The sequence below is a fragment of the Diceros bicornis genome, chromosome 7 (genome assembly GCF_020826845.1).
Source record: "Diceros bicornis minor isolate mBicDic1 chromosome 7, mDicBic1.mat.cur, whole genome shotgun sequence".
NCBI classification, from domain to species: Eukaryota; Metazoa; Chordata; class Mammalia; order Perissodactyla; family Rhinocerotidae; genus Diceros; species Diceros bicornis.
In genome coordinates this window covers 76,170,626-76,196,261 of record NC_080746.1, presented here as the reverse complement: position 1 = coordinate 76,196,261, position 25,636 = coordinate 76,170,626, and the positions used below count along the sequence as shown (strand labels likewise).

The 25,636-nt window shown below is 38.7% G+C and overlaps 2 protein-coding genes across 2 annotated transcripts in view; one reads left to right on the top strand and one right to left on the bottom strand.

Moving 5' to 3' along the window:
• The window catches only part of LOC131408932 (L-lactate dehydrogenase C chain), a 34,900-nt gene extending 11,920 nt beyond the window's left edge, over window positions 1-22,980 (bottom strand). The window contains exons 1-4 of the mRNA XM_058546116.1: window positions 22,927-22,980; window positions 22,519-22,653; window positions 18,808-18,925; window positions 10,124-10,297 (exon numbers count right to left, since the gene is read on the bottom strand). Coding sequence (XP_058402099.1) covers window positions 10,124-10,297; window positions 18,808-18,925; window positions 22,519-22,644 — 418 coding nt within the window. The 5' untranslated portion in view covers window positions 22,645-22,653; window positions 22,927-22,980. The remainder of the gene's footprint in view (window positions 1-10,123; window positions 10,298-18,807; window positions 18,926-22,518; window positions 22,654-22,926) is intronic.
• LOC131408154 (mitochondrial import receptor subunit TOM7 homolog) lies at window positions 13,364-14,430 on the top strand. The gene is made up of 2 exons (XM_058544710.1): window positions 13,364-13,387; window positions 14,204-14,430. Exons 1-2 carry the CDS (start codon window positions 13,364-13,366, stop codon window positions 14,378-14,380), a joined length of 201 nt encoding a protein of 66 aa, XP_058400693.1. The 3' UTR covers window positions 14,381-14,430.
• Window positions 22,981-25,636: the final 2,656 nt, after the last annotated feature.

Here is a 25,636-nt window from a genome sequence, read left to right as displayed (position 1 = left end):
TGTTGTTATTATCTACTACTTAATGAGTGAGATCATAGGGTATTTGACCTTCTCCCTCTGACTTATTTCACTTTGCATAATACCCTCAATGTCTGGGCCGGCCCCGTGGCTTAGCGGTTAAGTGCACACGCTCCGCTGCCGGCGGCCCGGGGTTCGGATCCCCGGCGCGTACCAACGCACCGCTTCTCCGAGCATGCTGAGGCCGCGTCCCACATACAGCAACTAGAAGGATGTGCAGCTATGACATACAACTATCTACTGGGGCTTTGGGGGGAAAATAAATAAATAGATAAAATCTTTAAAAAAAAAATACCCTCAATGTCCATCCATGTTGTCACAAATGGCTGGATTTCATCGTTTCTTATGGCTGAGTAGTATTCCATTGTGTATATATACCACATCTTCTTTATCCATTCGTCCCTTCATGGGCACTTAGGTTGCTTCCAAGTCTTGGCTATTGTGAATAACGCTGCAATGAACACAGGGGTGCATGTATCTTTATGCACTGGTGTTTTCAAGTTCTTTGGATAAATGCCCAGCAGTGGAATAGCTGGATCATATGCTAGTTCTATCCTTAATTTTTTGAGGAATCCCCGTACTGTTTTCCATAGTGGCTGCACCAGTGTGCACTCCCACCACCAGTGTATGAGAGTTCCCTTCCCTACATGATAATTTTCAACAAAGTTGTCAAAGCAATCAAATGGGAAAAAAGTATTTTCAACAAATGTTGCTACAACAACTGGATATCTCTATTGAAAAAATGAACATCAATACTCACATCAAACACTAAATTAATATGAAATGAATCATAGTCCTAAATATAAAAGATAAAACTATCAAACTTATAGAAGATAACATAGGAGAAAATCTTTAGACTTAGGATAGGCAAAGGTTTCTTAGCTAGGACTCAAAAGAGCATAAAATATAAATAAGAAATTGATAAACTAGACTTCACCAAAATTAAAAACTTTACTCTTTGAAAGTTACCATTAAGAACACAAAAAGGCAAGCCATAGATTGAGAGAAACTATATGCAATACTTATATCTGACAAAGGGACTTGTATTCAGTATATATAAAGAACTCTTGCAATTCAATAACTAAAGGACAAACGATCTAATTTTAAAATATGGGCAAAAGATTTGAATAGACCCTTCACACAAGAAAATATACTAATAGCCAATGAACACATGGAAGGTTACTCAACATCTTTGATCATCAAGGGAATACAAATTAAACCATAATGATATTGGAATGTTTAAAAATAACAAAACTAACGATATCAAATGTTGGCAAGAATGTGGAACAACCAGAACTCTTACAGTGCTGATAAGATTGTAAAATGGAATGATCACTTTGAAAAATTGTTTGGCAGTTTCTAATAGAGTTAAACATATACCTACCATATAACCCATCTCTTTTACTCTCAGGTATTTACCCAGAGAAATAATGACATACATCCACGCAAACACTTGTTTACAAATGTTTACAGCAGCTTTATTCATAATAGCCAAAAACTGGAAATAACCTAAATATCTATCAACAATAGATAAACAAAAGAGTATTTAAAATGTATAAACAAAAGAATTACCCTTTTTTTTTTTCCCCCAAAGCCCCAGTAGATAGCTGTATGTCATAGTTGCACATCCTTCTAGTTGCTGTATGTGGGACACGGCCTCAGCATGGCCGGAGAAGCGGTGTGTCGGTGTGCACCCAGGATCTGAACCCCGGGCCGCCAGCAGCAGAGCTCACGCACTTAACCGCTAAGCCTCGGGCCAGCCCAAGAATTACTCTTCATCAATAGAAAGGAACAAATCACTGATACACCCAACAACATGGATGCATCCCAAAATAATCATGCTGGGTGAAAGAAGCCAGACAGGAAAGACTACATTCAGTATCATTTATTTATATAAAATTCCAGAAAAAGGAGCCAGAGGTGGAATGAGGGATGCAAAGGGGCACAAGAAAACTTTAAGAGGTAATGGAAATGTTCTTATCTTGATTATGGCAGTGGTTTCATGGGTGATTACATCTATCAAAACTCACTGTGGAGTAATGTAAACAACATGGCCAAATAAGACACACCCCATTCGTAAACACACACCACGCCCCGCCCCCAGCATTAACAACAACAATTTTGCATCTATCCATGGACAAAAGTGTCTTTGTGGGAGCTCTGGGATCCAGCACCATATGCAAGGGAGCCAGGAGGAGCCTCTCCCACCTCAGCGTCAGGTAATAGACATACAGCCCTAAGTCCCAGCTGTGGATCCTGCAGTGGCCTATGAGCCAGGCCATCTTGGCTGCAGTCCAGGAGCTCCTGGAGAACAATGCCTTAGATAACCACCCACAGACAAGACAGCCTTTGTGGAAGTCCAGGTTTCCAGCAGAGAAGTTCCAGCATATCATTGGAGCAAAAAAAAAAGAAAATGAATTTGGATGCACTGGACATGATAAGAGGAATAGTTTGACTTTACCTCTATCACTCCTCCCACAAGGCAGCACAGCTCAATGCCAAGAGAGACCTTCATAGTCCATGGTTACTCTCATGGGGGAAAGTGAGAGTATGTGAGTAAGCACCCAGCTTCCCTAGCTGTGCAGATCACTGCCAAAGAAACCCATTTCTCTCTCACCCCATCCAGAGTACAAAGTCCTTGAGCTGCATGACTTGGGGGGTAGGTAGAAGAGCCTGGAACAGTGGCAGGCAGAACTCTCAGAGAGCATTAAAGGGATGTGGATCCTATCAACTGTGTTATGCCCTCCATCAGGAAGCCCACCCATGAGCCGCTGGGGATGCCTTGCCCACAGATCCCTCCAACTGACCCATGGGCACCCCCAGCACCCAATGCACCTCACCCACCCACACACACACCCTGTGGCTGGCTCCCTGTGTGCACTCCCAATGGCAACAAGTGTTAGCTTTGACGAAAAGCCAGTGAACACAGGCAGAAAGCCAGTCCAAAGCTGCAGGTCAGGGAAAGATCACAAACTTAAGCTTTAGCTATGTCCTTGAGAAAGCACAAGGGAGGCTGTCAGCACCTGGTCTGCTGCATCGAGGTTTGAGAGAAGACATACAAGCTTAAGAATTCTGCCACAACAGGGAGTAAGAAGCATGGAGCAGGCATATACAGAGAATGTCTTAGAAAGCCTCAGAATCACTAGCAAGGCTGACAGAAGGTATTTCTCTCCTGAAGTCAGTTGGTAAATACTGGAGGAGGTGGCTGCTACTTCAAATGCAAAGACAGCAACACAAGACTTCAAGAAACATGAAAAATCAAGGAAACATGATACCACTAAAGGATCACAATAATCTGCCAGTAACCAACCCCAAAGACATGGAGATCTGTGATTTATCCAATAAAGAATTCAAAATGGCTGTTTTAAAGAAGCTAAATGAGCTACAAGAAAACACAGAAAGATAATTCAGTGAAATCAGGAAAACTATACATGAACAGAATGAGAAATTGAACAAAGAGATAGAAATCATACAAAAGAACCCAACAAATTCTAGACCTGAAGAATACCATGAAAGAAATGAAAACTGCAATAGAGAGCATCAACATCAGAATGGATCAAGAAGAAGAAAGAATCTGTGAATTAGAAGACAGGCCATTTGAAATTATCCAGTCAGAGGAGAACAGAGAAAAAAGAATGAAAAAGAGTGAAGACAGCCTACGTGATCTATTGGATTTCACCAAAAGAAAAAATCTGTACATTATTGGAGACCCAGAAGAGAGGGAGATGGGGGCAGAAAGCTTATTTAAAGAAATAATGGCTGAGAAATTCTCAAATCTGGGGATAAATTTGTATATCCAAGTTCATGAAGCTCATAGGTCACCAAACAAACTCAACTGAAAGATATCTTCTCCAAGACACATAACAAAACTGTCAAAAATCAAAGACAAAGAGAGAATCTTAAAAGAAGCAAGAGAAAAGAAGCTTATAACTTACAAGAGAACTACCATAAGGCCATCAGTGGACTCCTCAGAGAAACCTTACAGGCAAGGTGAGAGTGGGATGATAAATTCAAAGTGCTGAAAGAAAAAACTGCCAAAGAAGAAAACTCTATCCAGCAAAGTTGTCATTCAGAAAAGAAGGAAGGATAACATTTTTCCCAGATATACAAAAGCTGAAGGAGTTTATCACCACTAAATATGCCTTACAAGAAATGCTGAAAGGAGTTCCTCAAGCTGAAATGAAAGGATGCTAATTAGTAACATGAAAATACACAATACACTGGTAAAGCCAAGCACATAGTTGAATTCAGAATACTCTAACACTGTAATATGGTTGTATACTAACCACTTAACTCTAATAAAAGTCAAAGGACAAAAGTATTAAAAATAACTACACAATAATTTGTTAATGAACACACAATATAAAAAAAGGTAAGTTGTGACATCAAATCTAAAAAACAAAGCAAATGAACAAACAAACAGAAACAGACTGATAAATACAGAAAATAAACTGGTAGTTGCCAGAGGAGAGGGTGTTGGGGGTGGGCGAAACAGGTGAAGGGGATTAAGAGATACAAACTTCTAGTTATAAAATAAATAAGTCAAGGGATTGTAAGGTACAGCATAGGGTATATAGTCAATAACATTGTAATAATTTTGTATGGTGACAGATGGTAACTAGACTGATTGTGGTGATCATTTCATAATGTATATAAATATCAAATCACTATGATGCACACCTGAAATTAGTATGATACTATATATCAATTATACTTCAACAAAAAAATTTAAAATAAAAAATAAATAAATTATGGCATCAAAAAACTTAAAAGGGGGGAGTAAAAGGATAGAGTTTTTGTATGTGATTGCAGATAACTTGTTATCAGTGTAATACAGATGGTTACATCTATAATATGTTTTATGTATGCCTCATGGTAACTACAAAGTGAAAACCTAGAGTATAAACACAAAAGATAAAGCAATCAAAGCATACCACTGAGGACAGTCATCAATTTACAAAGGTAGGCAGCAAAAGAGGAAGAAAGGAACAAGGAAACTACAAAATAGCCAGAAAACAATTAATACAATGGCATTAGGTGGCCAGCCTGGTGCCATAGTGGTTAAGTTTGTGCGCTCCACTTCAGCGGCCCAGGGTTCATAGGTTTGGATCCTGGGCACGGACCTATGCACGACTTATCAAGCCATGCTGTGGCAGGCATCCCACATATAAAGTAGAGGAAGATGGGCATGGATGTTAGCCCAGGGCCAATCTTCCTGAGCAAAAAGAGGAGGATTGGCAACAGATGTTAGCTCAGGGCTAATCTTCCTCACACACACACACACACACACACACACACACAAAATGGCATTACTAAGTCCTTACCTAACAATAATTACTCTAAATATAAATGGATTGAATTCTCCAGTCAAAAGGCATAGAGTGGTTGGATGGTTTAAGAAAACACCACCCAATTATATGCTGCCTAGAAGAGACCCACTTCAGCTTTAAGGACACACATAGGTTTGAAATGAAGAGATGTTAAAAGATATTCCCTGCAAGTGGAAACAGAAAGAGAGCAGGGGTAGCTATACTTATATCAGACAAAATAGTCTTTAAGCCCAGAAAGGTAACGAGAGATAAAGAAGGTCAATTCATCCATAAAATAAAACAATCATAAATATATATGCACCCAACATCAGAGCACCTAAATATATTAAGCAAATACTAACAGATCTTAAGGGAGAAGTAGACAACTATATAATAATAATAGGGTACTTTAATACCTCCACTTTCAACAATGGATAGATCATCTAGACAGAAAACCAATAAGGAAATGTTGAACTTGAACTATACTTTAGACAAAATGGACCTAACAGACATATACAGAATATTAACAGAACATTCCACCCAACAGCAGCAGAATACACATTCTTCTCAAGTGCACACAAAACATTCTCCAGGATAGATCACGTGATAGGTCACAAAACAAGTTAGCAAATTTAGGAAGACTGAAATCATACCAGGCATCTTTTCTAACAAGAATGTTATATACTAGAAATCAGTAACAGGAGGAAAACTGGAAAATTCACAAATATATGGAAATTAAACAACACACTCCTGAACAACCAGTGGGTTAAAGAAGAAATCAAAAGGCAAATCAAACGAAACAAATGATGGAACACAACATACCAAAACTTATGGGATAAAGCAAAAGCAGTTCTTAGAGGGAAGTTTATAGCATTAAATGCCTGCACTAAGAAAAAAAGAAAGGTCTCAAATAAACAACCTAACTTTATACCCAAAGAAACTAGAAATAGAACAAACTAAGCCCAAAGTCAGCAGAAGAAAGGAAATAACAAAGATCAGAGAGGAAATAAACTAGTGACTAAAAAGACAATAGAAAAGATCAATGAAACTAAGAGCTGGTTTTTTGAAAAGATAAACAAAATTGACAAATCTTTAACTAAACTAAGAAAAAAGAGAGAAGACTCAAGTAAATGAAATCAGAAATGAAAGAGGAGACCTTACAACTGATACCACACAAATACAAAAGGTCATAAGAGAGTACATGAACAAGAGGAAATATGCCAACAAATTGGACAACCTAGAAGAAATGGACAAATTCCTAGAAACATAAACCTACTAAGAGTAAATCATGAAGAAACAGAATATATGAACCGACCAATAATGAGTAACAAGATTGAATCAATAATAAAAATCTCTCAACAAAGAAAAGCCCAGGACCAGATGATTTCCCTGGTGATTGCTACCAAACATTTAAAGAAGAATTAACGCCAATCCTTCTGAAAATCTTCCAAAGAACTCAAGAGCAGGGAACACTTTCAAACTCATTTTATGAGGCCACCATGACTCTGATACCAAAGGGGGATGCAAGGATAGTTTAATATATGCAAATCAATAAATGTGATACACCACATTACTAGAATGAAAGACAAAAATTATATGATCATCTCAATAGATGCAGAAAAAGCAACTGCCAAAATTCAACGTCTTTTCATGATAAAAACTCTTAACAAAGGGCCGGCCCCGTGGCTTAGGGGTTAAGTGCGTGCGCTCCGCTGCCAGCGGCCCGGGTTCGGATCCCGGGTGCGCACCGAGGCACCACTCCTCCAGCCATGCTGAGGCCGCGTCCCACATACAGCAACTAGAAGGATGTGCAGCTAAGACAGACAACTATGTACTGGGGCTTTGGGGGAAAAATAAATAAATAAAATCTTTAAAAAAAAAAAAAAAAAAAAAACTCTTAACAAAGTGGGTGGAGAAGGAATGTACCTCAACATAATAAAAGCCATATATGACAAGCCCACAGCAAACATCATACTCAAAGGTAAAAACCTAAAACCTTTTCCTCTAAGATCAGGAACAAGACAAGGGTGCCCACCTTGACCACTCCTATTCAACATAATACTGGAAGTCCTAGCCAGAGCAATTAGCCAGGAAAAATAATTAGAAGGTATCCAAAATTGGAAAGGAAGAAGTAAACCTGTCTCTGTTTGCAGGTGATATCATCTTATTTACAGAAAATCCTGAAGACCCCACCAAGAAACTGTTAGAACTAATCAATGAATTCAGTAAAGTTGCAGGATACAAAATCAACATACAGAAACCAGTTGAGTTTCTATACACTAACAACAAAATATCTGAAACACAAATAAAGAAAACAATCTCACTCACAAAAGTATCAAAAGCAATAAAATACTTAGGAATAAATTTAACCAAGGAGATAAAAGATCTGTGCACTGAAAACTATAACACTTTGATGGAAGAAATTGAAGAAGACACAAATAAATGGAAAGATATCCCATGTTCATGGATTGGAAGAATTAATATTGTTAAAATGTCCATACTACCCAAATTCATCTATAGATATCAAAATTCCAATGGCATTCTTCACAGAAATAGAAAAAACAGTCCTATAATTCATATGGAACCACAAAAGATCCCAAATAGCCAAAGCAATCCTGAGAAAGAAGAACAAAGCTGGAGGCAACACATTTCCTAATTTCAAACTATATTACAAAGCTATAGTAATCAAAACAGTATAGTACTGGCATAAAAGCAGACAATGAAACAGAATGGAGAGCCCCGGAATAAACTATTGCATATATAGTCAACTAACATTTGACAAGGGAGCCAAGAATATTCATTGGGGAAAGGATAGTCTCTTCAATAAATGGTGCGGGGAAAACTGGATAATCACACGCAGAAGAATGAAATTGGACTGCTCTCTTACACCACTCACAAAAATTAACTTAAAATGAATTAAAGCCTTAAACATAAGACCTGAAACCATAAAACTCCTAGAAGAAAGCAGGGAAAAACCTCCTTGACATTGGTCAATGATTTTTTGGATATGACACAAAAGCACAGGTGACAAAAGAAAAAATAAATAAGTGGGACTATATCAAACTAAAAAGCTTCTGCATGGCAAAGAAACAGTCAATAAAACAAAAAGGCAACCTATGGAATAGGAGGAAATATTTGCAAATCCAACATCTGATAAGGGGTTAATGTCCAAAATATCTAAGGAACTCAAACAACTCAATAACAAAAAACAAACAAACAAACAAACAAAAAACACCAAACAATTTGATTAAAAAACGGGCAGAAGAACTGAACAGACATTTTTCTGAAGAAGACATACAAATGGTCAACAGGTACATGAAAAGATGCTCAACATCACTAATCATCAGGGAAATGCAAATTAAAACCACAATGAAATATCACTTCACACATGTTAGAATGGCCATCATTAAGAGGACAAATGTTGGCGAGGATGTGGAAAAAAGAGAACCCTTGTGCACTGTCAGTGGGAATGTAACTTGGTACCACTACTATAGAAAACAGTATGGAAGTTCCTCAAAAAATTAAAAACAGAACTACCATATGGTCCAGCAATCCCACTTCTGGGTATACATCCAAAGGAAATGAAATCAGTATCTCAAAGAGATATCTGCACTCCCATATTCACTGCAGCATTATTCACAGTAGCCAAGATACATAAACAACCTAAGTGTCTGTCTACAGATGAACGGATAAAGAAGATGTGGTGTATACATATACAACGGAATATTCAGCTACGAGACAGAAGGAAATCCTTCCATGTGACAACATGGATGGACCCTGAAGGTGTGGACAGCAATAACAAAATAGAGTGACTATGTCGGGGCTTCTAAAATGGAGCTGGGAGGCCACTAAGGAAATGGGGCTTATGCACGCACACCACGTCTCTACCCAGATGAAATGTAAATTTTGAACTGTGCTTCACCATTGCCATCTTGACCTTCTTTCAAGAAATATGCTTACTCCCATAGATAAGAGCTTTTTGCCTTAGAGACGGCCTTAGCAAACAGTCATGTGTAGCCAAGAAGAGTTGTTGCCAGTACCAATCACAAATCTTGCAAAACAACCTGTGTAATTTCTCTCTTTTGCCTTTATAAACCCTTGCATTGTCTTCCTTGGAGCACACTTTGGGTTTCTGCCTGAATTTGTGTCTCCCAAATTGCAATTCTAATTGCCCTAATAAATATCTTCTGTTTAAATTGTAGTGATTTTTCCTCAGTAGACAAAGGCATTATGCTAAGTGAAATAAGTCTGACAGAGAAAGACAAATATGGTATTATGTCACTTGTATGTGGAATCCAAAAAAGCCAAACTCATAGAAACAGAGAGTAGAATGGTGGTTGCCAGGGGCCGGAGGAAATGGGGAGATGTCATTCAAAGGACGCAAACTTCCAGATATAAGATGAGCAAATTCTGGGGATCTAATGTACAGCATGGTGAGTATAGTTAACAATACTGTATTATATACTTGAAAGTTGCTAAGAGAGTAAATATTAAATGTTCTCATCACAAAAAAGAAATAGTAATTATGTGAGGTGATGGAGGTGTTAACTAACCCTACTGTGGTAAGCATTTTGCAATTTATAAGTGTATCAAATAATCATGTTGTACACCTTAAACTTACACATTATATGCCAATTGTATCTCGATAAGGCTAGAAAAAACTCACTGTATTTTATACTTTGAATGGGTGACGTTTATTGTACATAAATGTTACCTTAATGAAGTTTTTTTTTTTTTAAAGGAATAGTATGGAAAGATCATCCTTACTGCAGTTAAGAGGAGGAAAAAAGACTCACCTGGATTTGAAACAATAAGCATCTTACAGTCAGGACTATGATGGACTATGGCAGGAATGATTGATTTCATGATATTTACATTACGTTGGACTAAGGCGAGGCGACTTTCTCCCTCCTGCTGCCGTGCACCTGCTGTGACAATAACTAATTTGGAGTTTGCAGATACACTATAATCTAAAAAGGAAACAAAAGACAATATTTGGATCAAGATTGCCATAGTCACTGTGCCTTAATTCTTTAAAAGTCTATTGTATGACCCTGGTATTAAAGTACTCACCTACCTTCATGTCTGACATTTGGAGATGAACAGACTTTCCATGCAGTAATATTACCTTGTATAATCTGACTCACCCTGACTTACCAATTTTCACACAGCATTTTTTTTTTAAATAATAACAGAACTTACCATCACTTTTAGCCCACATTTCCATTTGTTATTAAGGCCTGGGGCAATGCAAGTCAGCTCTGTGGCTTCTTACAAGCACCATATGAACCAGAAGCTTAGAACTCTGAGGATTTATATGTCTGTTTCAGGGTTCTAAGAATGAGAATGTATTTACTGTACTTCCAATTATTATAACGGACTGGATTTGAGATCAGAAACAAGTTCTTGATCCCACAAGAAAATCAACTACCTTCTAAATCTGATGGACAGTTGCGAAATTGTCTCACTTATTAAATCCAATAACAATATGATATGATGATCACTATCTCATGTGGACTTTCTTTAAAGCATTATATACCTGTTATTTTCCATATGGATGTCAAAAATTAAATTACCTAAAATATCCTTTATATCCCATTTCTATTTTTTTGTGTGTGTGAGGAGGACCAGCCCTGAGCTAACATCCAATGCCAATCCTCCTCTTTTTGCTGAGGAAGACTGGCCCTGAGCTAACATCCGTGCCCATCTTCCTCTACTTTATATGGAATGCTGCCACAGCATGGCTTAACAAGTGGTGCGTCGGTGCATGCCCGGGATCCGAACTGGAGAACCCTGGGCCGCAGCAGTGGAGCGTGCGCACTTAACTGCTTGCGCCACTGGGCTGGCCCCCCATTTCTATTTTTTAAACTTATTTTTATGCTCTTTTAAAAGGAAATTTGTTTAATTTTAAAGATATTATTGCATCTCAATTTATGGTCCTTCTCATATCTTTCTAATCCAATTTATAAACCATAAACATTTTTCTGTTTTTCCTGCCCCAGTAAAGATTTTAATTAGAAAGACAAACTGAGAAAGAGGGCGTTTCTTAGGCTGACATGTTTCCCACTAATCTAAGAGATCATCTCTCCCTTGTATCAAGTAAAAGACCTACAGGAGGAAGTTCTCTTCTCGTTCTGCATACATAGTCTACTTGTTCTTGCCCAAAGACCTTGTGCGATGTCCACCTTCCATAAAATCTTATCTAAACACAGAAATCCAAATTAATCTCCCAATCTCTCTCTGCGTCTCTCTCTTTCCCCATCTCCTCTTTCCCTCTCTCCTCCCTCCCTTGAATTTTAGAGCATAAACAGGCAAAAAGCCTTGCAACTTCTCCAGAGTCATCTCTCCATAGTTCAGATTGATTATTTCAAACATTATGTCCAAGAAATTCAATTAAAGCATACATGAAAGCAAAATACCAAATCTTTTCACAATCTGCCTCCAAACTATCTTACTAGCTTTGAGTCTTATTTTTATGTCAGATTTTCCAGGTGCCCTGATTCTGTTAATAGCATCATCTCCTTACCTGTTATTTATTTTCCTTTTCTAAATAAAACTCAGTCCTCCAAGAGACAGCAAACCATGCTGGGCTGGAGCAAAAGCTCTGAGGTCTAACTGCCTATATCCTGACTCTGCCACTTCCTAGCTGTGTGACCCTGAACAAGTATTTTGCCTGCTTCTCTGACCCTCAGTTCCTCATCTGCAAGACTGAGCTAATAATAGTTTTTCTTTTATATGGTTCTTAAGAAGATTCAGTAGGTTAATATACATAAGGTACTCAGAACAGGGCCTAGTACACATTAAATGCTCAGTAAATGTTAGCTATTATTATTGTTGTTATATTATTAGTCAAGTACTTCTTCAAATACCAATTCCTCTGTTAGGCATCTCCTAATCACATCATTCATGAATACTACTCTCTTACTTTACTGAATTTTTATAGCATTTACTGCCTATAATTCTCAAATAGTCCTTATATATTGTGCCTTATGTTATCTTCCTATGGTTATGTTGTACGTATACCCCTAACTTGATCATAAGATCCATAATAACAGGTTCTGATCTCATATTCCTCCCTTTCTTCCACAAATATCCTAGCACCTTCTATGTTCCAGGCACTTGGGCTCTGTGTTAACTATTGTACATATGAGACAGTTAAAACATCTGTGGATAATCAAGGACGTTCCATTGCTCTTCCTCACTAGAGCTCACTAAATTTATTTTCAAAATGCTCTATGGTGAAATATATCAGTCATGTAGAAGGGTGTATAAGCAATATATGTTCAATTTTTTAAATATTAAAGGTAACAACTCTGTAAAAATCACACAAATTAATGAACATCACCAATATCCTGGAAGCCCCTGTGTGCCCCTAATAGGCTGCATCTACATCTTTCATACTCAGAGGTTACCAATCATTCCTCTGAGTGGTAAAAAAATCATCTTACCTTAAAAAAAAAGTTTTAAAACCTATGCATTTTGTGTGTGTGTGTGAGGAGATCAGCCCTATGCTAACATCTGCCAATCATCCTCTTTTTTGCCGAGGAAGACTGGCCCTGGGCTAATATCTTTGCCCATCTTCCTCTACTTTATATGGGACGCCGCCACAGCATGGCTTTCCAAGCAGTGCGTCAGTGCGCGCCCGAGATCCGAACCGGCGAACCCCGGGCCGCTGCAGTGGAGTGCGCACACTTAACCACTTGTGCCACCGGGCCGGCCCCAAACCTATGCACATTTAAACAACATGTTGTTTTACCTGTTTTTGAATAATACAGTATATATTGCTTTACCTACATATTATGTACCTGATATTCAACCATGTTAATGTGTGACCCTGTACTTCATTCACTTTCACTGCTGTGTAACATTACACTGCATCATTCATACAACTTAGTATTGGTATTCACTGAATTGTTTCCAGTTTGGAGCTATTATAAATTACACCACTATACATTTTCTTACCTGTATCCTAGTGCACACTTCCACAAGTTTCTCTTGAGACTATACCTAGAAGTGTAACTTCTAGGTTGTGAGATATGTTCAAGTGTCAACTTCACCAGGTAATGACTTTTTAAAAAAAAAAGCAGTTTTACTATAACACCTTCCTACATGTCACGAATGAGAGCACCTATTGTTCCACATCCTGACAAACACTTCATATTATCACACTTTTGCCAATCTAAAGGGTGTGTGATGGTATGTTGATATGCTTTCTATTTTCCTTTCCTTGGTTACTAATGAGATTGTGTTTTCATATATTTATAGGCAATTTGAGTTTCTTCTTTCGTGAAATGTCCGTCTTTTCTCAATTTTCTACTGGGTTGTGTATATTTATCTTTATTATATGAGTACTTTATTCTGAGCACTATTCCTTTGTCAGTTGCTTATGTTGCAAATATCTTCTTAGTTCATAGCTTGTCTCTTCACTCTTTTACAGTGTCTTTTTATGAACACAAACTCTAAACTTTGTATTCTTTTCTTTATTGTTTGTGCTTTTTGTGTCTTTGTGTTTAAGAAATTCTTCCCTTCTCTGAGGTCCTAAAGATAGTCTATATGATCTTCTAAACAAAAGCTTTGAAGTTTTGCTTTTGCCTTTCACATTTTGGTCTTTAACCAACCTGGAATTAATTTTTGTGTGTGTACTCAGATAAGGGTTCAATTTTATTTCTTTCCATAAAAACAACCATTGACATAACAAAAAATTTTTTAAGTCCATAAATTTCCTATTGATCTACAATATGATCAGCGTTATACAACAATCTTTCGTTTGTCTCTGCAGTTAATCAGTGTAGCTTTATAATAAGTCTTGATTTCTGGGAAAACAGGTTCTCACCACCTTGTTCTTCTTCAAGCATCCCGTTGACTGTGCTGCCTAGGACGTCACCATTGTGAAGCTGAGCATGGAGGCCACGCAGAGGCTGCAGCAGCTCTTCAAGGGTGGCCAGGTTGCCATCTGCTGGGTCTTTATTCCTTTTGTGATTTACCTGGGATTTCAGAGGGGTGCAGATCCCGGAATGCCTGAACCAACTGTTTTGAGCCTACTTTGGAGATAAAGGACTATTTGGTCTTCTGGATTTGGAAGCAATCAATGGACAGGAACAACATGGAAGGTGTGCGCTCTGGCTGAGACAAGAGATGGGACATCAGACATTCACCAGTTGGATGGCACAGGATTCTTACTACACAGATGCATCTATGGCAGAGTAGAACCTCTACTGAATTATTTACAATAGACTGTATAAAAATAAGTGTTTTTAACAATGTTTTAAAATAATGTCTTTTCTTGGACCTTTGAATTTCTGAATGAATTTTAGAATTAGTTTAGCATCTACAACAACAACAAAATCTGTTGAGGTTTTGACTTCAATTGCACACAATCTATAATCAATACGGGAAGAATGGATATCTTACAATATTGAGACTTCTATGAACAAGGCATATCTCTTCATTTATTTAGATATTTCTTTCAATGAGGTTGTATTATATTCTGCATAAAAGCTCTTATACATGTCTTGTTAGATTTATTCCCAGGTACTTCTTATTTCTGATGATAATGTAAATAATAGCTTTAATTTTTTTGGCTTTTTTTGACACAGAAATACAATGGATTTTTTATTAATAATTTTGTGTCTGGCATTCTTGCTAAACTCTTACTTAGTTCTATACATTGTCCATCTTCTAAATATTTCTTTTTCTTTTTTATCTTCTTTTTAATTCACTGGGTATGTTTTTCTAATTTTACTTCCTCTTCTTTACTAATTTATAGGTTACACACTGCTTCTGTTCTTTTAAAGGTTGTCACAGAAGTTACAACATGCATATCCTTTTTTTTTTTTTGTGAGGAAGATCAGCCCTGAGCTAACATCCGTGCTAATCCTCCTCTTTTTGCTGAGGAATACTGGCTCTGAGCTAACATCTATTGCCAATCCTCCTCCTTTTCTTTTCCCCAAAGCCCCAGTAGATAGCTGTATGTCATAGTTGCACATCCTTCTAGTTGCTGTATGTGGGACGTGGCCTCAGCATGGCCGGAGAAGCGGTGCGTCGATGCGTGCCCAGGATCCGAACCCGGGCCACCAGTAGCAGAGCGCAAGCACTTAACCGCTAAGCCAAGGGGCTGGCCCACAACATGCATACCTAACTTATCAAAGTCCAAAGTTAATCATCACGTATCCCTCTTCCCTAACGACAGGGGGAACTTAGAACCCAACCTCATTCACCACTGCCACCTCTCACTCTCCAATTTATATGCTGTATTTTTAAATTTTTTTAATCCTGTAAGACATTATAGTCTTATACAATTGATGTTTATTTAGATTTGTCCACATTTTTACCATGTTCTGTGCTCTTCACTTTTTTTCTTGCATCTCAGACCTTGTGTCTGAGATCACTTTTCTTTTGCTGTAAGTATATACTTTTGCATTTCCATTGCTGAGGGTCTGGTGGTAACCATCTCAGCCTTTGTCTGAAAATGTCTTTATTTCACCCTTATTCTTGAAAGATATTTTTGCTGGGTAGAGATTCTAGATTGACATTTACTCTCTCAGCACATTAAAGATATCATTCCATTGTCTTCTGGTTTCACTGCTGTTAAGTCAGTCACCTTCTTCCTTTTCTGTAGGTAATTTGTCTTCTGACAACTACTTCTCTTTGCCTTTACTGTTCTCTAATTTCACAAGAATGTGTCTAGGTGGGGAGTTTGTATGTATCCTTCTTGAGGTTATTTGGCCTGAATCTGTGGATTGACGTTTTTAATCTGTTCTCAAAAACGCTCAGGCGTAGTCTCTTCAAATGTTTCCTCTGTCCCAGTTACTCTTCTAATTAGATGTACGTTACACTTTATCACTCTATCCTCCATGATTTGTAACCTGTCATATTTTCCACTTCTTGCTGTCTTCTGGGTAACTGCCTTAGAGTCACCACTTCTTTCTTCAAATGTGTCTGCTCTATTATTATTAAATCCATTAACTGAGTTTTTATTTCCTTCTATTTCATATTTGTATTTGGTTATTTTTTAAAATCTGAGGTTTTTTTTACAGTTTCCTGTCTCATACTGATATTTTCAAGTTTGTCCTTTATTTCTTTAAACATAATAATCATAGTTAACTTGTAATTTGTGTTTGATAAATTCAATATCTGAAATCTACGGTGTCCTTTTCTGTTATCTCTGCTGATTCTTGCTCATGCATTTTCTTGTAAATTTAATTATTCTTACTGTGAAATGTTCATTTTCCTTGGAATTTTACTTGTGGAAGTTCTTTGAGGCCTGAAATAAAGTGGGTTTCCTCTAGAAACTATTTTAAGTCTTAAGATTGCTTGAGATTTTTTGGAATTCAACTAAGGACCAGCTTGAGGCTCCAAATCCTTAGCAGCCATTTCTCCCCTTTACTAAAGCAACTGAGAGACTCAATTTTACTCGCAGTCCTCAGAAGTAGGGAGAAGGAAATTATTTCTAGGTCATCCTTACATTAAGTAATTGGCAAACTAACACTGGCAGGCCAAATCTGGTCCACTATCTGTTTTTGTAAATAAAGTCTCATTGGAACATAGCCACACCAACTCACCTACATATTGTTGATGGCTGCTTCTGTACTACAATAGCAGAGTTGAGACGTTTTGACAGAGACCGTAGTACAGCACACAAAGCCTAAAATATTTACTATCTGACCCTTTACGGAAAAAGTTTACTGATCCCTGGTGTAGTCCATTGGGGTCTCAGCTTTATGGGGTTATCTCCTAAGCAACTCCTCAAATTAGGCTCTGTCTCCAGTCTCCTAAGTATTGTGAAGCAGTGAATACCAAAATGCAAGTTCAGTAGGCTTGGCTAAAGCTAGCTAATGAAAACTAGCTACAATGCTCTGCTTAACTTTCTAGTTTCCTGCCTTCACTCAGTGCCTGTTCTGAAAATGTCTTACTTTGTTAAGAGCGTGTCAATTCTTTAAGGACTGATAGTTTTTTCTTTCATATTTTAAGCAGGAGTTTTGTTATTCACAGCAAAAAGATTGATCCAGGTGTTTATCTTGCCATATTACTAGAAATTGAAGGCTGAATTTTTTTAAAAGTATTTTAATACAGTAGTAGCTCTTTTAACGTGACTCCACTTAACTGATTCAATAGATTAACTGATGTAAAACATACTGATACTCAAGGCACAATGAACACTCTCAACTAGTAGACTTCTACCTAGTATGTCTGTGTACTTCTGCTCATCAGTTGCTGCATATCAAGAATTAGTCATGTTTATACCCAAACGGATTTATGCCAGTTATATCTATTAATTATATAACATGATGTAAATCACTAAAATACGAGTGTGAAAGAAATGCATGGTAAAGGTAAACACTTGAGACATGAATAGATGTAACACACAGAACGTATCAACTGAATTGGTAATGTTTTATTTCCTTTGTTGGGTGTTGGATACACTGATGTTTCTTAAACTCTTTTTATATGTCAAATATATCATAATTAATTTTTTAAATAATTGTTTCTATGAAAATTAAGTTGAATGCCTTGGAAAGACACACTAAAAGCAAGTTGTTTAAAAACTGTCTTTTTAGGTATGAGAGGAAAAAAAATGAAAGAAAATCATAAAAATTTAGTAGAGTTTTGTGATCAGATTGCTTCATGAGTATCTTTAAATTAATTGTAGTACTTTAAAGAAATTGAAATGATCAGGATTGATGTGCTTTAAAAAAGATACTGCAAAACTCTGATCAGCTGAGCCATACTCAAAGGCTATCCCTTATAATCAGAAAATTAGCAAATAAACTTCTAAGTACATTTATATGTTTTAGGTCAATATAAAATGTTTATGATGGCTCTTTCCATCAGGCATTTTCAATTAAGTAACCACTTTCAGTTCCAATCATGTCAGATAAGAGGGCTTCTGGTAGAAAGCACATCTGTTGAATCACATTACCAAAGAGTGCATTGTACACTTCAGTGTATGATAAAATAATTATTTTTCCTAATTCTCTAAGGCTTCTCAGTTGGTCAACATATGATGCTAATGCTAACAGGGCCAAACTCTCCATTTCCTGTTCTATGGTGTCACACTATACCTTGAAACCCGGTCCTCTATAAACACAAAAAGAAAACCCAGTTAAAGAATATAGATAAATATATCAATAATATTACACAAACTATTCAAGACTGCATATCCTTGGGAAAATACATGAGACAGAATGACAAGTTTAAAGGGTACTTATATAATGTAATGTCAGTTATGTAAAAAACAAATGAATAGAAAAAGGAAAGAAACAAAATCATTAACAGAAAAGATTTAAAATTTTCTTTTTACTTTTTTATATTTACCAAATTTTCTCCAATTAGAATGAAATGTTCTTTAAAAAATTAACCTTTTAAACTACATGTTCTAATGACAGTGGTGCTGTTTCTAATTTTATATTTATGGACATTTGGTAAAATTCATTACTTTTTTTTAAAGCTTCGAGAATAACTTTATAAAACTAAAATTAACCTTTTCCAGAGATAATCTTTGAAGTATTAAAGAAAAGACTGCCATGCTGAAGATCCATCATTTCTCCCTTCAGTTTGTCCACTGCGACATCAACAAGGGCGAGTTCATCAGCCAAATCCTAAAACACATGAAAGCTCTGAATAAAATGTTCTAAAAAATGTTCTTACTTCAGTTTTAGGAGAATGAGAAAAATTTTTGTATGGCTATTTTATAATCAAAGGAGAGTTATATTTTTAACAGAAAAAATGATACAAGAATGATAGTTTTTGAATGTGCTTAGAGTGACCACAAGTCAAGGTAAACAAAACAATGTACCAAAAATTATTATTGGTCTGCCTTCATATGATTGCTAAAATTTTTAGAATTGGGTTTTTCCCACTTCAGGTAACAGTTTAAAACCAAGGAAAAGTTTTGAAATTCTTGCAAAGGATTTTATTATATTTAACCCTTATGCCTGATTTCTGAATTGGCTGAAGTTGTTTTTAGTATGCATCCTTATGGCCAAAATAGAAAGGCAACCGCCTGTGGGAACCCATTCCACGTGGTTCAGTACAGTACAATTAACACTGGTTCTCAACCTAGGGGTAGATGGGCATATAACCAGACCCCACCAATTTGTTCCATCCTTCCTCCTGGCCACAGCAATTAGTTCACATATGGGCACATGGCCCAGGCATAACAAATGAGCACAATATCTATGAGGTTTGAAAATGGAAGATGGGAAATTAAGTCTCATGTGTCTTTGGAATCATAAGCTCTAAGAATGGCATAAGACTCGAAGAACAAACTGTATAGCCACCTTTACCACCACACAGAAAGACTCTGCCTGAGAATTAAGCCCATAGAGGAAATATAAACCAAAATATGCAAGATTGTGTCTTGATATGTCTCAACTCCAGAATCTAGTAGTACCTGAAGCTAGCTCTACCCTTAGATTTTCCAGTTACATGAACAATATATAGTCTCCATTTTGCTTATTCTAATTTGAATTGGGTTTTCATCACATGCAAGAGAATATAGAACTATATGGAAGGAGTGTATTCCCTCAGATTCCAGTGGCCAGATTCTAAAGGTGAGCAGTAAGGGAAAGGGATCAAAGTCCCTATTTGCCACTGTTTTTTCATAGATCAGGTACCATCAGGCCTTTCTGGAAAACTGTGTATTCTAAAATTTACCAAATTATGCATTATATATCAGGAATAGGAGGAGGATAAGGAGTTTCATCCAGAAGGATCACATATCACTTCTCAGCTGATTAGAAAACCAGATCATGTTTACATCAGTCTGTGTACCCGTCTGGGTCTGGACAGGAAAACAGAAACCGTTCTAAGCATTTCAACCGAAGGCATTTAATATGGTGAACTGGTTAGACAGATGTGGGAGGGCTGAAAGAGCAAAAAAAGGTACATCTGAGTTAACTGAGAGATAGTAACTGCAGCTTAAAGCTACTACTTCTAAGTCGGAGGGAACAAAGAGAGAGACTAGGGGCCGGCCCCGTGGCTTAGCGGTTAAGTGCGCGCACTCCGCTGCTGGCGGCCAGGGTTCAGATCCCGGGCGCGCACCGACGCACTGCTTCTCCAGCCATGCTGAGGCCGCATCCCACATACAGCAACTAGAAGGATGCGCAACTACGACATACAACTATCTACTGGGGCTTTGGGGGAAAAATAAATAAATAAAATTAAAAAAAAAAAAATTCAAAGAGAGAGACTAAAGGAGGTGCTTCGTGGAGCTAAGCTCAGACCTCCGGACCAGGCAAAACCTGGCTGCTGCTGATACCACTGAAACGGAAAGATGAGGCCCATGCTGGGGGTTCCAAAAGAAACTGGGAGTAAAAGGGTTCTTGTCTTACTGTCCAACATGCAGACTTTCAATTAATCCTATTGCTTTTGATAAGATGCCTGTTCTCTACCGTCCTTGATGTCTTGAGTGCAAAGCCCGTCTGATTCAATTTCTCCAAAGAATAACATCCTTCCCCTTGCCTGCTGGAACATAAGAGGTAGCTGCCTGGCTGATTAAGCTACAGAAGAGAATCAGGTGGTTTTCCTTCTCATCATATGAACGTTCAATCAATCCTCCTATTTTTAGTCCCATCCCTCACCTCCATCTTGTAAGGCAACTGGTAATTCCAATTCCTTAGCCCTTCTGGGATTCTGGAATTTAAGTGGCTTTGCTTCTTCTTGTCATCTCCCTCTGCAGGTTTCCAAAAATTGTCTAAATAATATGGTAAAGCTTTTAAGAGCACAGGTCTGGAATGCCAAAGTTTGAATTCTGGCCCCTTTACCTAGTAGTCATTTAACCATGAGCAAGTTATTTAACATCTGTGCTTCAGTATTCTCATTTATAAATGGAGATAAATTTATAAATTTATAAATCTATTATAAACCCAAATAAATATATATAATATATATATTTATATATAAATATAAATCCAAACAAATAAATATACCCATTTATAAATCTCATTTATAATGAGAGACAGACATATAGACCAATGGAATAGAATAGAGAGTCCAGAAATAAACTCCCACATATATGACCAAATGATTTTTGACAAGGGTGCCAAGACCATTCAATGGAGAAAGGACAGTCTTTTCAACAAACAGTACTGGGATAACTGGATTTTTACACGCAAAAGAACAAAGTTGGACCATTTACTTTACACAATATACAAAGTTAACTCAAAATGGATCAAAGAACTAAATGTAAGACCTAAAACTATAAAACTCTTAGAAGAAAAGATTCATGATATTGGATTTGGCAATGATTTTTGGATATGACACCAAAATCACAGGCAACAAAAAGTAAAAATAACTAAATTGAACCACATTAAAATTAAAAACTTCTGGGCCAGCCCTGGTGGCTTAGTGGTTAAGTTCAGCGTGCTCCACCTCAGCGACCCGGGTTCAGTTCCAGGGTGCAGACCTACACAGCTCTGTTAGCGGCCATGCTGTGCTGGCAGCCCACATATCAAAAAAAAAAAAAAAAAAAAAATAGAGGAAGACTGGCACAGATGTTAGCTCAGGGTGAATCTTCCTCAGCAAAAAAAACAAACAAATTTCTGTGCATCAGAGGACACAACCAACAGAGTGGAAAGGAAACCCATGGAATGGGAGGAAATATTTGAATATCATGTATCTGATAAGTGGTTAACATATAAAATATAAAAAGAACTCCTACAACTCAACAACAACAAATAACCTGATTTAAAAATAGGCAAAAGATTTGAATAGACATTTCTCCAAAGAAGATATACAAACGGGCAACAAACACATGAAAAGACGCTCTGGAAACAGAAAGGAAAATTAAAGGACTTCCGTGGTTATTTCATCAAATTTGGTACTTTTTGTTTTACAATAAGCATATAGTACTTACATAATTTAAAAAAATTTTTAAGTATAAGCCATTGGGAAATACGATTTTCACCCACTACTCTTCGAGGAAGACAAGGTAACGAATCATTTCAACAAAAACTGTTACAATATTAACAAAATAATCCAATCCATGTGTCTTATGAATAAACTGAAATAGTCTAGCCATGCTTGACACATGGCAAACTCCAAATAAATATTCCTTAAATTATGTCAAAATCAAACGAGAGGCTGTATATTTGCTGTCAAACGATTAGCCTTGCAACCTGAACTCACCAGCATCTACAAGACCTACAAGTGCTTACCCGATTTTCAGCCACAAGACAGGCTGATCACTTACCTTCAATAAGATACAAATAGCACATGCCATGCCTACAGCGCCAGTTCCAATAATGGTGATCTTACTCTGGGAGGTTTTATCTTCCTCAATTAGATTCTCAATAAGCTGCTCCTTGACAGTTGACATTTTGAGAACCTGAGAGCGATAATGCAATTTCAGTGGAATCAAACTCCCTCAATTAACCTCTCACAGTCACCGATGTACTAACCACACCGCACATTTACAGAGCTACTGCTTGAGTTTGCAGCATGTTGGGGGGTGGGCAAAAGAAAGCATTTCCCGGTCCAGGGGTGTGGAGAGGTGGAGCAGGACCAGTGTAGCCATCAGTGGGAGGGCTTGGGGCACCACGGGCCTTCTGATTTCTCCCTGCCCCCAGCCACCATTTTCGCCCCAGTACCAGACACTCACAAACGCTTTGCTTGGCGCAACTGAGCACAGATAGTCCGAAAGCGCAGCGCACTGCCTTTGAGTAAGATAAAAGAAGAAAGCAACAGCAGTAAAACGCAGCAACGGTAGCCGACGTGCGAGGCCCGACGACGGTTACTCCCAGCACCGCGCGCAAGCACGCTCCCTCGCACGGCTCTCTGCGTCAGCACGCAAGCTCCGCCCCCTGCCGGCCCAGACGCAGGCGCATTGGCAGGCGCTCGACGTCCTCGCGGCCTGGTGGGTTTTCTGGGTGACGACGGTTATTTCCTCAGAATGTCCGTGTGGAGAATTGTGGAGGTCGTGAAGAGTGTGCAGGAGAGGGATGTCGGCGTGTTGCTTCATTTCCTTCAGCCTGCCTCGGCCTGGGACTGACTGTAGGGCAGGCTTTTTGGAGACCCCAGTACCACTCGGCCAAGCTTGAGACCCCCATGGGAAAGAACTCTCCAGAAAGCGCTGCCTATGCTTGGGCGGGGAGCAGGGGGGCAGCTTCAAACGGCAGATCCAGGCGACTGCCTCCAGATTCCGGACTGCGCAGCGGGCGGCTGAGGCAAGATGGAAGATGGGCGGCTGGCTTGGGGATGCGTTGGCGGAGCGCAACGCCTGAACCGACCTGAGCCGCCTCTTTCTGGGAGGACGGGCAGAAGGGACCTGGGCTTCTAAGGATGGCAAATATAAGTCAAGGGTGGGCTTGGGCATGACCAATCTGAATTTGAAGAATATACTTTTTGATGCACTTATCACGCCCTTGTCCACGCATTTATTTGCAAGAATTTAAAAAATTATTCTTAAGCTCTGGACCTTCAGGACCGAGTGCTGATACAAAGTTGGAATTCTCTTGAGAGAACAGACAGCAGTCATGAAAAGGAAAGGCCACGTCTAGTTTTCTAAGGGCGCTTTTCATTTACGCCGGGGGTTGATTTATAACGCACAGAAAGGGACAATCTCCTCTATCAACTTCGCCATCGTTTACCTTTGAATCCTTTTCAAAATCGGAAGGGTAATCCGTTTTCTGTATCAAAGCCTATGGTTTGTTCTGGTTGTGGGTCAGATCATGAATAACTGCTTAAAACCCTTCAATGGCTTTCCCTTACACTTAGAAGAACCAATTTCTACCACAACCTAAAAAACATTCAAGATTTGGCCTCCATCTGCCCCTCCAACTTCATCTCAAGCCTCTCACCACCCTCCCCCCAGCTTTTGGGCAGCTTTTTCTTGGCTCAGGACTTTTTGCTGATCTCTATATCTGAAGAGTTCTTTCCCAGCTCTTCTCAAAGTTGATTTCTCATGTTCAGTTTTGAGCATAGATGAGGCTCCCTCCAGCTTTCTTTGACCACTGTGTTGACTACCATCACCTCCCCATCTCCTGTTTCTCTTATGGCATTTTTACAACCTACTACCAGCCCCATGCAAGAAGTCCTCCGTGGCAGACAGGTGTGGCAGCCACTGTTGGTCCTGGACTTTCACGTGCTCCTGTGCCTCCCTCCACAGCAACTCCAGGTGGTTGCACCTCATTTACCACAGAGCTGAGGGAGACACTGCTGGCCAGGATGATCTCAAAATTTGAGCTGTACGCCTGCCTCAGGCCCCTGGTGGCCAAAGGAGGTGTATCTTGGTGATGACCAAACTCCTGCTCTAGGTGAAGAAAGAGGCTCTTCCGTTCATACCTGCCCAGGGCGCATGGGCATTGGCAGGCACGTGAAGTCCTCTCTGTCTGAGTGGTCTCTCTGGATGGCTGGATCCAAGCTAATTTACCATTTTGCTTGATTGCAGTGATGTAAATACAGGATAGCAGAGATTTGTCTTCTGTAGTCCAACATTACCAAACTATAGTAGGCACTCAGTAAAGAATTTTGAAAGAATATGGCTTTGAAGTCCTGATAGTTTTATTTTGGCAACATGGGCTTTAGTGGAAAAACATCTACCTGTCTGTCTATCTATCTATCTTACACACATATGTACAGATAGACATAGATCTATATATATGGAAGGAGGACCATGTGTTGAACCTCCCATTTGCTTCCCCCAGTAACTGGCAACTTGTGTGAGATGCGGCTGCTTAATCCACATCCCAGGGTTATTAAGACTAAAATGAGATCACGTTCCATTAAAAACAATCAGGGTTGGGCTGGCCCTGTGGCTTAGCGGTTAAGTGCGCGCGCTCTGCTGCTGGTGGCCCGGGTTCAGATCCCGGGCGTGCACCGACGCACCGCTTCTCCGGCCATGCTGAGGCAGCGTCCCACATACAGCAACTAGAGATGTGCAACTATGACATACAACTATCTACTGGAGCTTTGGGGAGGAAAAAAAGGAGGATTGGCAATAGATGTTAGCTCAGAACAGGTCTTCCTCAGCAAAAAGAGGAGGATTAGCATGGATGTTAGCTCAGGGCTGATGGTCCTCACAAAAAAAAACAAAAACAATCAGGGCTCCTTGCAGACTTGGCTTGTTTCTTGCCTGAGGCAGGAAGGTAAAAGGTGAACCTGGAACACTTACTGTGCCAGAAAGTAAGGAAGTGTTAACAAGATTAAATCCAAAAATTCATGGAAGATTAATTTAACAAATCTCTCTTAAGCATTGTTTCTGTCATGTTGGGATTGACTAATTTATTGTATCAAATATGGGCCGGCCCTGTGGCTTGGTGGTTAAGTGCACGCGCTCCGATGCTGTCGGCCAGGGTTCGGATCCCGGGTGT

Bases quoted from the DNA above. Each gene is read 5' to 3' on its own strand.
- LOC131408154 (XM_058544710.1), top strand. From the start codon at position 13,364: ATGTTCAAGTGTCAACTTCACCAG. The intron at 13,388-14,203 runs GTAATGACTTTT...TGTGCTGCCTAG, and splicing joins TCAAGTGTCAACTTCACCAG to GACGTCACCATTGTGAAGCT.